At 48.7% G+C, this 14,084-nt stretch overlaps 1 protein-coding gene across 3 annotated transcripts in view; it reads left to right on the top strand.

Annotated features, from left to right (window-relative positions):
* Nucleotides 1–11,530, top strand: part of TTC7A (tetratricopeptide repeat domain 7A) — a 172,938-nt gene extending 161,408 nt beyond the window's left edge. For all 3 annotated transcript variants that reach the window (XM_083832100.1, XM_083832098.1, XM_083832101.1), the window contains one exon: nucleotides 6,371–11,530. In XM_083832100.1, the coding sequence (XP_083688226.1) occupies nucleotides 6,371–6,592 (222 nt within the window). In that variant the 3' untranslated portion in view covers nucleotides 6,593–11,530. The remainder of the gene's footprint in view (nucleotides 1–6,370) is intronic.
* Nucleotides 11,531–14,084: the final 2,554 nt, after the last annotated feature.

The raw sequence follows: 14,084 nt of genomic DNA, 5'->3' as shown, positions 1-14,084 counted from the left end.
GAATGAAGCTTAAGTGACGCCAGTCCAACAAGGCAGAAAAACATTGCTCTCTTCATTCTCCCTAGGCTTCTGTGAGCCTCCCTGTGAAGAGATCAGAGCCTCCTGGTTTGAAACGCTGCCTTAGGGTTTGCTTTTTATGTCAATAAATGTTTTATCACGATTAAGCTCCGAACGCGGCACAAAAATCTCTGCTAACATTTGGTGAACTGAAATAGGTAGAGCAGGCGTGGGGGGCAGGGGCTTGTCTTTCTTTTGCTTCTCCTTCCCTCCCAGGGGACATTTCCCTGCCAAAGAGTAGTGCTACCTCTGTGTGGCTGGTGAGGTGTGTCCACATGCCCGGGTCTGTGGTAGGCTTCAGACTTCTCTGTCCTCACGCTCAGCTGGGCTGTCTGTCCCGCTGCCTCCTGCAGTCTCTTCTCTTAGCCCACGCTCCTCCAGAGCACACAAAAAGGCTGAAGGGAAGTTCAGGCAGCAGAGCTGCTCGGCTGCCTTTGGTGCCTCAGGTAGCAGAGCTGAAACCTCAGGGTTGAATCTGCTGAGGTTCGCCCACGGGCAGTGCAGGAGTGCTGCACATCGAGACGGAAACTCCGGTGTCTGCTTTGGCTGGCACAGGCCAGTCCTCCTTTCCGATGCCATTCCTTCATTTTCCCTTTCCACATGCTGCATTTTGCTGTGACCCTGCCTGCCTGCCTTCTCCACCTCCCTCCATCCCATCTTTGCTGTGTCAAACGCAGCGCTTTGGCATCACTGACTGACAGGGGATGCTGCAACTTCAGTGCAGGAGTTGGAGAGAGGGAAGGCAGCGAAGGAAAAGCTGCAGTCGGCAAAAGAGGCAGCAGAAGTGCTGCAAGAAAGGGCTTTTCCTCCAAAACTGGACCCCAGTCACCATTCATTAGGGCAGCAAATTAAGATGTGGTCTCTAATTCAGTGCATTCAGTCAGCAACCCTGACTGCTCCCGCAGCTCCATGTATTCGTGCAGTGGATTTTCAGAGAATAAAGCTCAGATTTGTAGCTCAGATTTGCCACAGCCTGCACTGAATCAGCAGAATGGATGATTAGCTACCCTGCACACTGACAGCTTCTGCATGACTAAGTGACAGCACAACAGAAACTCACTCCACTGTTCACAGCTAAGAAAAAATTGTGCTTCCTCAGAAATGCAAAGGTCGTGAATGCAGGGGGGAGAATCACAGAGGAATCAGATAGTTACATGTCTGTCTTTATTCTGGGGGACCTCAGATTTTCAGGGTTCATCTTTGCCATTTTCTGAAAGGACTCTTATGTGTCATGGTGTATGCAATAGATTTTGCTTACAACTTACTCTGATTGCTAAATAATTACAGAAGTGTATGTAGCAGTGCAGATTTTTCCTGTACATGAGACTGTTATCACCAAGTGCCAAATGCATCTTGAAAGGCTTTTTGCAGGCTTCTGCTGAATAGGCACACTTGTGAATGGGCACTTTGCTCCAGTATGCCATGGTCCTGCCAGCTGCTAATTACCCTCCTCGTAACTACTAGTGACATGTCCGTATAACAGGCTGTAGCAGAGAGGAAGGATACCCCATTTACCTTGAAATCAATTAGCTGATGCATTAGCGGTACCCAGCAATGAAGTCCTACAGCCTAATTTACTCTGGTAGCTTCTTTTTGACAATAATGGGCCAAAATTCCATGCTCAGTTGAGAAAAGTGGCAAAAACCATCTCACCTTGGAGTCAGAGTCTCATGCAAAAAAAAAAAAAAAGAAAAAAAATGTGTGCAAAGTAATTATTAAAACCACAATGTTAAAAATAGAGTCTACTCTACCTGTACAGACTCTCCCAGAAGATGACCATGCCAAGAAAACAAAAAGCAGCCTTCTTGGAATGAAATAAAATATTTTCCTGAACATCTCTTGCCAGTACAAGCCAGAAAGGAAAGAACAAATAAATCTGTGCCACCTTAGTGGAAGGAGGCAGGGATGCCAAGACTCAAGAGAACTCCCTGCTGCTCATCAGGTGTTCGAGCTAAACATTTGCAAAGGAAGTTTTGACTTTCTTTACTAAAAATAAATTCCTCCTTGTGCGTGAGGTTTATTTTATGGACTTCCATAATGTCTTTTCTGAACTATTTTATGGGAGTTTTATGAGCTAACAGCTTTTAAGGAGGTTTCTTCAAACTCTAGGGAAATAAAGGCACAGCTCAGGAATTCCAAGACCTCCTGAATTAGGACTTCAAGGGGGAGGTTTTGCTCACTTCCTTTATTAATAGAAATTGAAAACAACTTGGTTTTTTTGCTCATCTAACTTAAAATGAAACATGGGTCTCCTGTTCTAAAACAAGAACAGCCTCACTCAATTGCTGAGTATCACATCACTGTGTGAATTACAATCCAAGCTCGGTACAGATATATTAATGCACCTAGCACGTGAAATGCTACGTGTGGTTAGCAGGGGACTGATGCAAGCCCTACCGACATGCTGCCTAATGGGAGCTCCAAAGCAAAATGATTCCCACACACCTTTTGGATTGGGTGTTTTGTATGTTTCTTTGTTTTTTATTATTTATATTATGCTTGAGTTAAAAAGAAGCCAGTCCTTATTGCCCTGACATGGGTACCACCAACACTGATGGAGAAGAACCTGCTTAGAGGTACTCCCCGTCTTTGGGAGGAAAATTACTGGGCAAAAATAGAAGTGCCGGTGCTAGCCAGGAGGTGGCAGAGGAGCCAGGCCACCTTGTGCGCTGGTTTCTCTGTTAATTTGGCAAAAACGCAAATACAAACCAAAGCAAAACAACAAAGCCCAGCCCCACCCTCCCTTTGCAAGAATAAGAGGATGAAACCCTTAATCATTTTCCTGCTTGTATTTATACTAATTGCTCGTCTTCCTGAGATCTGACTTTATGAAATTATGCATGCACACCAAGCAGATGAGTTTCCATAGAAACTCAGGAACTGAACTTTCATTAGAAAAATCTTTAAAAAAAATATCTTCCAGATAAAAATGCAAATTGCCTGTCAGTGGGTGGCTTTCTGAATTTATATATAATTTTTTTCTTTTGCACTGTAGGCAGATTCCAGCTGGACCTACATAGCAACAACATGCAGGCATTGTTTATAGCAAGCCAGACTCCATGGGGAAATGAGAAATTCAGTAGCAAAGAGAAGCTCTCAAGTGCAAATACCTCAGGGAAACAAAAAACTGAAGTGCTCAGTGCTGCGTGTTAGTGAGGCTTGGGGATTGTGCAGCCTCCAGCTCTCAGAAAATGCTGGTGGCTTGCAAGGAGCAGCGGGGAGGGAAGGGGAGAGAGGAAAGCCAAATCAAGAAACTCTCCTGCAAACAGAATTAATGATGTTCAACCTGCCCTTTAAACACCTAGCAGCGTATTTCTGCCGGTTCGGTTCAACCTCACTGGAAAGACTGACACCATCTGCTGTTGGCTCACTTTGGGCGAAGGAGTAGATCGAAGTCCTGGGGTTTGGGAACATTTGTGGCCTGGGCTGGGGAGCGGGTGGCCACAGCCAGACTTCTTGGGCTGAGGCCTGATGCCCAACTTCTGTTGCCCGCACCAAATGGAAATGGAGGCGCGCAGGCAAGAAGGCAGCCATGGGGCTGTTCGTGGTGGGAACAAGAGGGGAGGAGGACTGAGGGTACACCTGGCAAGGGCATGGACCTGGGCAGCCATTGGCACAACCAGTTGTGTGTGTCAGCAAGGGGGTGGACGTTTAGCTCCTTTACCCTGGGGAGCCGCAGAGGGAAGGAGCCACGCCAGCCTCTGCTCCTTGACCACGGCCGAGGGTGCTGGGGCACACCAGGGCGCTGTGCCGCACGAGCGCCGCTGGGGTTTTACGAGGAGGTGGATTTCACTTCAGCATTGCTGAGAGGCGCGAGATGTCAGCCGGGAAGGGGATTCCCCTCCGGCGTGGAGGGGGATGACAGGCAGCAGCTGCACGGGCTCCCCGGCCCGTGTGCCTCGCTCGGGGCCAGTGGCCCCCTAGGAGCGCCGAGCGGCTGCGGCGGCCCCGCTAGGGCTGGGTGCCGTCAGCGGCAGGGCGAGGGTGGCGGTGGGTCCCCGGCCACCAGGGAGCAGAAGTGGCTCCGCTGGGTCAGCGCAACAGGAAGAGTTTTTAGGAAGAGTGGTTTTGTGGTCGAGGACAAACGAGCTGAGGTCGCTGCCGTCTATTCTTGGCTCTGTAGCAGACTTGCTATGGCCACACTACTTGCCCTTTCTGAACCTCATTATCCTTGTCAAGCGGGTGACTCAAATTATAATTGTGCAAATTCCTTCCAGTCTGTCATTACGTGCCAGCGGTCGTTTCCAGGCAGCCACCTCCGGAGGAACCGGGCTGTCCCACCGGAGCACCTCTGTTCCACCTGTGTCTGCTCGCAAGGGGATTCGGCCCTGGGGCCTTGCCGTTTTCCAGCAGAGAGAGGAACCTAAAGGAAAAACATCCCCACTGAACCTCTGAATGATGAGATTTGATACTCAGTTGATTATTCAGGTCAAAGTTATGTGCAAGAGGCAGTGAAACTTCACACGGTACTGCCTATATTTGATTAAATGTGTGTTTCTTAATTCTCCTCTCTGGCAAAGTAATGGTTTTCTGTCAGTATTAGTAATATCACTGTCTAGCATGTGTTACTCATACTGATGTATCCTTCATCTCTTGGCATTTTTGCAAGAGCAAACAAAACAAGACAAAAGAAAAATCTTCATTAATTCAAAAAGTATCAACATTTTTTCATTAGAAATTTAATTTGGGTTCTAGTTGCAAGAATTTTCAGGTTTCTTACATCTTTTGATATCAGCTGAAGGCAACTAGACCCATTAAAGGCAGAAGTAATGCTTCTCTTCGTATATATGACTGCTTCCACATACTGTCTCGTATCAGGAAACGCATGAAGTCAGGCAGTCATCTCCCTTTACAACATTTCCACATGTCCACTAAATTAAATTGTGGTATTTTCTTAGTAAAAGATTTCCAATACATGGCATTTCATTACTGGGCTGCTATTATACATGACACTGTAAAACTGAATTCCATCACTTGGGCTGTTCTGATGTGGAAGCCTTTGAATCGCTGAACTCCTCGGCTGAGGAATCGGTGGCAAGAGCTCATCTATACACTGCAGTCCCTCACCCAACATGGGGAAGGACTGTTGTTTTTTCTGCAGAGGACAGGGACAACTTAGATATGAGCTCTTGCTTTGTATAAACTTGACCCTAAGAGCATAATCCTTACAAATTTTGAAGCATCTGTTGCTTGCACCATGGTGGTTGCTTTGGCAAGGTAGCATGGACCCTGCTGGGTCATCCCTCACGCTGTAGGACAAAGCCTTTAAGCTCATCCTCACAGAGAGGTCACCTCATAGCAGTGGTGGCATCTATGAGGTTTGGTGCTGCAGCATATGAACATACTGAGCGCTTGGCAGGCAACATGGAGGTGTTGGCTGCTTCTTCCACGGGCCACATCTGGATGAAGCTGGCGAGGCCTTCATCCTGGTGTGTGCACCGTGAGGAGGAAGCAAGAAAATGCCACTAATACGCTGTGGCATGCAAAGCCAGCGTGACCACCTGGGCTCAGCGAGGTCGGGTGCTGTATAATTAAAAGGGAGCCCGGCTCATTAGATGCTTTGTCAGTTCAGAGGCATCTACGCGAGCCCTATAGGAAAACATGTTCTTCCTACCGCTTCTTTCATCCTCCCCCTCCTGTTCCTTCCAGATGGTTACACCCACTTGTGTCTTTTCTTACCCTAAGGACAGCTTTTTAAGCAAGGTTCCTCCATCCTTCTCCCCCACGTTGCCTTAGGCTCTACAACGGACAGAGGGGCCCCAATGCTGTTATGGCTAGCCTGGCCCTGGAAAGGGGCCTCATCCCTCTAGTCCGTTTGTCAAGAGGAAAGGTCTTTCCATATGGTCAAGATGTTGGAGCTGAGGGACTTCACCTCAGCCTCAGATGGATTTTCCAGACATGCAAGTGTTAATTTAGGTACTTGGTGTAGTTGAACCTGAGTTCCTGGGGACTGGAAGCTGGTGCAGAAGGGAGGGATGCTTAAGGGGCCTACAGCCTTTCCCTGCTTACCGGCATCACACAGTACCAGCGTTCGCCCTCCTGGTAACACAGCAGGAGTGCTTGCAGGGCTGGATCAGTCTCTGCTTAATCTTCACAGTTACCGTTTTAAATTACAAAATCAAAAGGATCACAACCAGAAAAAGCAGAGATTAAAGGCTGATCGCTCCTCTTCTCCAGAAGCAGGGGGGAGATCCCCTGCATAGGGCTACTGCGCCTGCACGCTTAGGTCTGCCCAGCCTGCTGGGAGCTTGGGCTCTCCTTTCTTCTGCCGCCTGGTGCCCCCGCTAACCGCTCCTCACTTGTTTGTTGGCAGGGCCTGGTGCTGAACAGACTTGGGCGGAGGGAGCTGGCCCAGAAGGTCCTCAGAGACGCCATCCGGATCCAGAACACCAGCCACCAGGCCTGGAACAGCCTCGGGGAGGTCCTGCAAGCTCAGGGGAAAAACGAAGCAGCCATCGAATGCTTCCTCACCGCTCTGGACCTCGAATCCAGCAGTCCTGTCATCCCATTCACTGTCATACCCAGGGAGCTCTGAGGCTTCTTCATTCAATGGACAGACACCAACAGACAGACAAAAAGACATACAGTGAAGAAACTGGATTTAACACAAAAGTGCCATTGTAACCTGGAATTGGGCAAAATAATTCCAGGACGGGGCTCAGGTCTACATGCGTAGCTGAGACGAGTCTAACTGTAGAGGAATTTGCAACAGGCAGAGAAAGAGAATGCCTTTTTTCTTCACAGATGCCCGGTTAACCCCCTGTTCAAGTTAATAGAAAGACTTACTTCAAAGTGTTGGTTCAAGGTGACTGTAGAATAGATTGTGCTGGAGTACAGCTGTTCAAAGCACTTGCACCTTTCGGTTTTTATTAAGGATGAAAACCCCAAATCCAAAGATAAAACCCCCAAACCCTGAGGTAAAGCCCAGACCAGCTCTAAACAAGAGTAAATGCACCAACTAATGTACCAAGTTGTATTTAAGCACCTAGCTGCCTCCACACAGATCTGACAGGATAGGAATGACAATTAAACCATATAGATGTGCAGTATATGCCATTTACAAAATTATTTCAGCTATTCTGATAATCCTTTTTCTTGCCTTGCTCTTATATACTGCATATACACACTATATTTAGTGTGGCATTTGCCTAGACCAGTTTAAATTAAAAATACTTTTTATTTTTAAGCTGCTATTGTAGTGTGATTCACAAAAGCAGAAAGACCAAAGACCCAATCAGTTCACACTTGGCCTAGCATTAAAAGCATGTATGTATCTCCAATTACATATTATTGAAAGGCCTTTCTTGAAGTAGCTAATTATAAACTCTGAGCTTCATTCTTGTTAATCACCCATTCCCTCACTTTTAGGAATGAAACGATTACCAGCATGTAGTGACTGAACTCTGTGCTTGACTGCGGTGCTGTTCCTGGCACCAAACCTGTTCATATCTGTCTTTTCATGGTCTAAAAGACAGCAGCATTCTGCTAAGGGAAAGTGCGCTGAAGGCAGCATGTGTGTATAAGAATTGCTTTTCTTTTAAAACCAAATCCTGGGATTTTCTGCAGACATCTCACGTCAGAGGTAGGGGCCGCGCCTGCAGCGGAGCGGGCTCGTGTTGTGCATCGCATCAGATGTAAGCGTGATCCCTGGAGCTGTCTGAAGAGCTCCTAATCCACTGCCCTCCCGCTGGCTGGCAGGGGCGGAGAGGCAGCTGCCGGACCCCACGCTAAGCCGATCCTCACCCAGCTCTGGGTGACCTGCCTGCGGCCTCTGCAGCCAGCTGGAGCTCTAACAGGCTGCCAGCCCCGGCCGCGGTGCTCCCAAGGCGAAGGGGATGCAGAAATGAGCCGCGGGTGCTTTCCTACACAAAAGGTTGGGGCCACGTGCCCGTTCCTGACCAAAGAAGACTTGTGCCTGCTCTGTAAGCAGGTTTGCACTGAAACACGCCGTGTACGATGGCTGTGCCCAGTATTGCAGTCTGCAGCTAGCTCCTTCCAGAAATCCTAACGTCCTCAGGCAGTAAATGAGTCAGAGTTATTCCTGCAAGACCCGGAGGCTCTGGAGCAGACTTGAAGTCAGCATTGTTTACAGTCATTGGGAAACCTGCAGGCTAGCAGAGACCTCCTGGGCCGTGCCTGTGCTTTTGCTCCTGCCCCAGCCTCCTCTGGAGGCACCCATGCCCAGGCAGCAGGCTACACCAAGCTCTCCAAGAAGCCTGTTGCACGCCCAAGCCGATTTTTGGGGTGATGGCAGTGTTAAACCAGACTAGTGCAAGAGCCCAGCGTATTCCTCAGCTCACCCAGGTGTTGGGAGGGAAAGCAGCGCAGCCACAGAAGGCGCTCAGCCCATCGGGTCTCCAGCTTCTCAGTGGCATCAGCCGAGGCTCCTCAGGCCAGAGGCAGGTTTCCACAAAGACAGTGTTACCCAGCCACATCACTTGTTTGCGATAGCATCAGCAGCATAGGAAAGAGTAGTACCAGAATTAAATGACTTTCATGGAGACAGAAAGTTGCAGCAGAGACCCGTTTTGCTGTGTGGGATGCTCTGAGGTCGGCTCTGTGCTGCAGGTGGGAAATGAGGATGGGGAGGAGGGAAATTAGTGTTGACATGTTTGTAAATTGTTAGCCAAGTGTTTTAAAGCCAGTTCCACTGTTAGAAGCAATCTGACAATAGACTTCAGTAGATACATAGAGATTGGGATTGCCTTCCAATACTTGTTCTGGTCCACAGGCCAGTTCCAGGATGGGAGCGAGCCTTCTGTCTAAGACACAAAAGAGTCCCTGTGGTCTGACATCTCCGCTTTCCTCTGCAGCATCTATCTGCAGGGCACTGCCATGGTAACCCCAGTGTACCAGACAGCTATTCGAGTACAAGCCGTGCCTCAGTCCCTGCGACCGTTCTCACAATCTCTGTTCTAAGAGGTCAGTAACAGCAGAGAAGCAACCGCTCGCAGACCTTGTTACTTCTGTGTGCATAGCTTGTAAGCAGCCACCAACGCATCGCCTTGGTGACCACCGAGGGAGGGAGCTTCATCTCGGTGGCGCTGGAACCTCCACGGCACTCATCTTCCCAGGAGAGGTGCAGAGGTGCGCGGGTGCTTTGTGTGCATCAGCCAGCCGGATGCTGGCCCTGCAGCTGCTTTGTGCCTCTGGGGGCGGCACTGGCACTGGAATCGCAGCCCTGAGGTGCTCTGCTGCCGGAAGACGCAGCTCCCATCAGCATCAGGAGGAGTTACACAGGTGAGGCATCTCCACCCGTGCAACACACCACAGCCCCGACATCAGCTGCAGGCACAGCTCTGCCTCAGCGATAGATTTGGACTCGGCCCCAAGATTTGCTGGGAAGTTCCCAGAGGGTACAAAGCACGTTCGCTGGAACAGTGCATTTCTGTAAGGTTGCTGGTACATTTCTGTGTTTTCTTGCTAATACTTTGAGGTTTAGAGACTGACATTATACTGACCTAAAATGCTCTGCACAGGGCAGGAAGGAGGGCGGTGTTCACAGACTTGCAAGTATTTCGGGGGGTAGATCCTCTATCTGTGCTTGTTCTTAAGCATGGATTTTGCTCATACTTTCAGGTACAGATAAACAAAGACAAAGACTACAAACACGCCTATGCATTCTAGTATTTATTTAGATACCAACATTGATAAATCTAATAGACCCACTTCCGTGAGCTGATTAAGTAATACTCCTTTGCATAGCAGGAAGCCTGGCATGCTTAATGCTTAGGGTTTTAGACTAAGCACATGAGATTTATATCCCATCCCTCATATGAATATTACAGATGATTATAAGTAATGGAAGTTTGGGGAATAATAAGGGAAGTACTGATTCTGGAGTCTTAGTGCTGACTTGAGTCCAACTGTTTTCTCATTAATTTAGAAAGAAGAGGGGAAAAAATAGTATCATTGTCTGAAGGATCCACGTACAGCCCGCTTCCCTTCATTCCACCACAAGGTTATTTTCCTTTGAGTCAGCAGGGAAAAGATAAAAAACGGCAAAAGGAAACTAACTAGCTCTTATTTTTCTGTTGCACAGTGAAGAAGCAATATTTGCCATTGCCTTTAACCAGCAAGGTTTGTACATGGTAACAAAAGTCAGTCTGCCTGCAGGTGAATAGAAGGAGAAGCCCAGCAGGCCAAGGAGTGACCCCACGCCCTGCCTTAGCCCGTGTAAACTGGCATCACCTCCGCTGATGTTGGTATTTATGAGCGTGCTGGTATTTATGAGCATTTCCTCCAGCTGAGGCTGTGCCCGCCGGTGTCCTCGCTCCGTACAGGGAACACACGGGGAGTTCTGCACAGAGCAGAGCTGCCATATTCCTGCGCTGCACCAGTACCCCAGTCCGTTTCTACTGGTAACAGTTCATGCTACTGATTATCACAATGTTTCAGAAGTGCTAATTATCTTTTCTTAGTAATGACTAATAAATCCAAATGGAGAACAGTCCTGGAGGGTGTTTACTTTAAAATTCACTGGCTGAGAACCAAGGTAGGCACAGCACTGGCTGCTGCCGTGTGAATTGCAGTTATCCCCCGAAGTCCCATTTTTTACCAGTCTCAGTGAAGCCGGAGTTTGGCTCCTTTATATTTCACTTTAATGACAACAGAGTGGGAAACAGTCATCAGTGAAAACAGATCACTGCCATGATCTTTTTTCAGCCAAACCAACCGAGATTTGATAGTTGCAATTCAGCCCAGGAAAGTAAGGCTCCCCAGAGCAGTCTCGGTGCAGCGATAATTGCCTGTGACTGCATTGTGTTACAGGCACGTTCGGCAGTTATTCAAGGAGTATGTGTAGTTGGGACTTCTCTCTCCTCCCTCACAGGTCCTGTATTTGGCCGAGGAGAGCCGCTCCGTGCCCAGAGGGACAGCTGCAGTGCCGGCCGGGTGCCCTCGGCGCTGCTCCCACCCTTCCCGGCTGTTCCCCCAGCCTGGCTGCAGGCGATGGTCTCCCTGCTGTTGTAGGTCGGTTCAGTGGGATATTAGAGCGTGGTCGGCTAAATAGCTATTTTCTCAGGAACGGGAAGCAGCAGCATCCATCAGCTGGGTGGTGTTAGCAGGAGGGCTGGGAACCGCTGACCCAGCAGCCCGAGGTGGTTCCTCTCCTTCAGCTCATGCCTCCAGCTCCAGCAAACTAAGGCAAGTTCCCAAGTGACTGGATCTTAAAAGACCCGGCTCATTCTCCCCCAAGAAACACATGCCAGTCTGTAGCTAACACCGCCGAAAGGGACCATGGCACCACACCGCTGCAGAGCAGAGCGTGCTGGTGCAAGGAGGAGCCTCTCCGCCCCGGTGCACGGAGAGGCTCTTTCAACTTTGGCACCTAGGCACATTTCATACTCGGCAGTGCCGCCCAAACACTGTTAATGTGGTTGTTGCAGTCGTTTTTCCATGTAACTTAACATTTCTTCTCGTTGGAAGATGTTTTCAGCAGATGAATAAAATTGACCCTGTGGAAAAAAAAAAATGCTCCTCATGCATAGTTATTTCCTGCCATTTTCAGTGCTTTTAATGTATTCATGCCACAGATACTTCAGGCATTATGAAACGGCTATTGGTTGCATTAACTGGAACCTAGTGTGCCTAGCAAGTTACCAGTTGCAAAGGGCATTTTGGCCTACACCCTGTAGTTCATGGGAAAAACGGGAGTGAGCATGCAAGCAGCATGCTTTCAGAGAGGAAGAGAGCCAGGAAAAAGGAGCAGTGTAGCTTCAGATGTTTGGATTTATGCAGATTTAAGCGAGCATCGTGCTTTTCTTGTGCTTCTTCCAGTAAAAATAAACAAAGGTAGTGTGAGAAACTAACATCAAGGTCATATGCAAATACCATGTCATCTTGTAGGGACTCACCTTATTTTGGCCACGATGCCATTAATAATCTGGTTTTTGCTACAATCAGTTTAATCCTGTGGCCATTTGGAAGTAGCTATCTCCATTCAAGAGCTTCCAACGCATTCTTTGCATTTACACGTTAATCTTCTGGGCAAGCTTCAAAAGGGCCTTAAAAAAAGCCAGACCCTTAGTGTCATGCTCAGATTAAGGAAAGGATTTTTGAAGAGCAATTCTTCCTAGCTGGCTGCTTCAGGTTATGCGTGCATTCAGTACAGCTCGAGCAGGACAGGGTTCCTCTAAGCTAAGTCCTTCAATGGTTACAACAAAGCCTTAAAAGCTGGAAATGGAAGCAAACAAACACCAGCTCTGGCATTTTCCCCTCTTTCCCATATGGAGAAAGGAAGCAAACCGATGGCTGGGGTGTCCGTGGGGCGCAGGGGGAGGAACCCAAACTGGCACTGAAGAATTGGGTTGTTCAGTCCCCACTTAGGGGCAACTCACAAAGAAATTAGGCTTGGCCACTCCTCTTCCATTTCAGCTTAACTAGAGTACATGGCAAGTTAGCCTCGCTGCATCACGAAGGTGCTTGATATTCCCGTTGTTTAAATGGGAAGAAATAAGCCTTTTCGCCCCCAAGTTTGCTCCGGATGGTTTGGGCACTCCCACGTGCGTGGACTCCTTCCCATGTTGGAGAAAGGAATTGCACTTTGGTAGCAATTTAACGTGATACTCTTGAAAGAATATCTTTTAAGAATATCTTTTAATAACCTAATCATACCTCTGCTTCTGTTTTCCTGCTGCTGAATGGGGAAAACTCACTCCGATATATATGCTGAATTCCTGCCTGGTGTGAAGCCCGGATGTTCAGCAGTCCCGTGAGTAGTGAGGGAAGAAACGGGAAGCGTCCCTGCTGCCCGGCTGCTCACTTGCACTACTGTCTCTGGCTGTCAGGTTTTCGTGGAGCCAGGAAAGCAGCAATGTTGACTCTGTCTTGAGCCACATCCCCTGGGAGGTGTCACGTCCCCCTCAGTGTGCCTGAACGAGTCTGGAACAACAAAAAAACGCACATAACCCGCTGATCCTTAAAGACTGATGTTAGAGGAAGTAGCAGTAGGTATCACTGGTTTATGTAGTTGCCATCTGCAGCCAGGATAGCATTTCACTTAGCTCTGGCTGTCAAACCAATTTCCTCTGCAGTTGTTGTCTCTAAAACGAAGAGCTACATCTCCCAGCCAAAAATGTCCCCACAGGTCCACCGGCTGAAGGGCAAGATCCAAAGGTTTTCTCAGTGCTCCAAGGTAAGAAAGTGTTGAATCACAGAGGGAAAACCCCTGCAGGTCATTCCCCTGAATCTGCCGAGCTGCCATCCTCAGCTCTGATCCCATTCAAAGCTGATGCAGCTGCTAGACAGACCAGCTTGACCATGCAGCTGGGACAGACATTGGTTTTATAGAGCAGAAATGGCAAGTGCAGTAACGTGTCGTAAAGCAGCAGAAGAGGAATCGCTACGTTGTAAAGTAAAAGACATTTTCCTTACTAAAAAGCTCTCGCGGAGGCAAAGCCCAACTTTACCAGCGCTTCTGACAGAAACATGCTAAAGCAGACCGCGGAGCAGCCCCTTGACAGCCTCCTGGCTGCAAAGGCGGCTCTGAACCTTAATTCTTCCCCTACCCCACACCACGGCTGGGGAGCCAAATGCATCGTGACAGCCCTGGGACCACGCTGCCGCAGCACGCCCGCGGTGATGCCAGGCCTGCGTCCCGCTCTCATTGACTTTCAAAGGGCAGCAGAGTCCTTGAAGCAAAAGATCCATTACATTATGTATGGCAAGTCAGACATCTTTTTTATAACGCAGCTGCTCACAATATCATAATTAGGTCTGGAAACTGGCATGTTCATAAATTAATCAGTAATAAGCAGTCCTGTATTTTGCTGCCCTGTGAGAGAGGCCAACACACACCGTCTGAATGCACAGTGCCGGGAGCTGTTTCAGAGGGACGGGAGTTCAAGGCCGCAGTGACTTTCTGGGCAGTGCAGGTTGGGGTGTTTTTGTGGCCGGTGTAAGTGGCATTGTCCGGCAGGCACAGTTAGCAAATGGACCGCTGCCTCACGGGATGTGCAGCCTTGGATCCCCTCCTTCTGGGCTGGCAGCAAGCAGAAATTGGAGTCGGTATCTCAGGTTTCCGAAAC

The sequence above is a fragment of the Anser anser genome (assembly GCF_964211835.1).
Source record: "Anser anser genome assembly, chromosome: 3".
Lineage (NCBI taxonomy): Eukaryota > Metazoa > Chordata > Aves > Anseriformes > Anatidae > Anser > Anser anser.
Note: the sequence above shows the minus strand (reverse complement) of the source record. Positions and strands in the feature narration are given on the sequence as shown.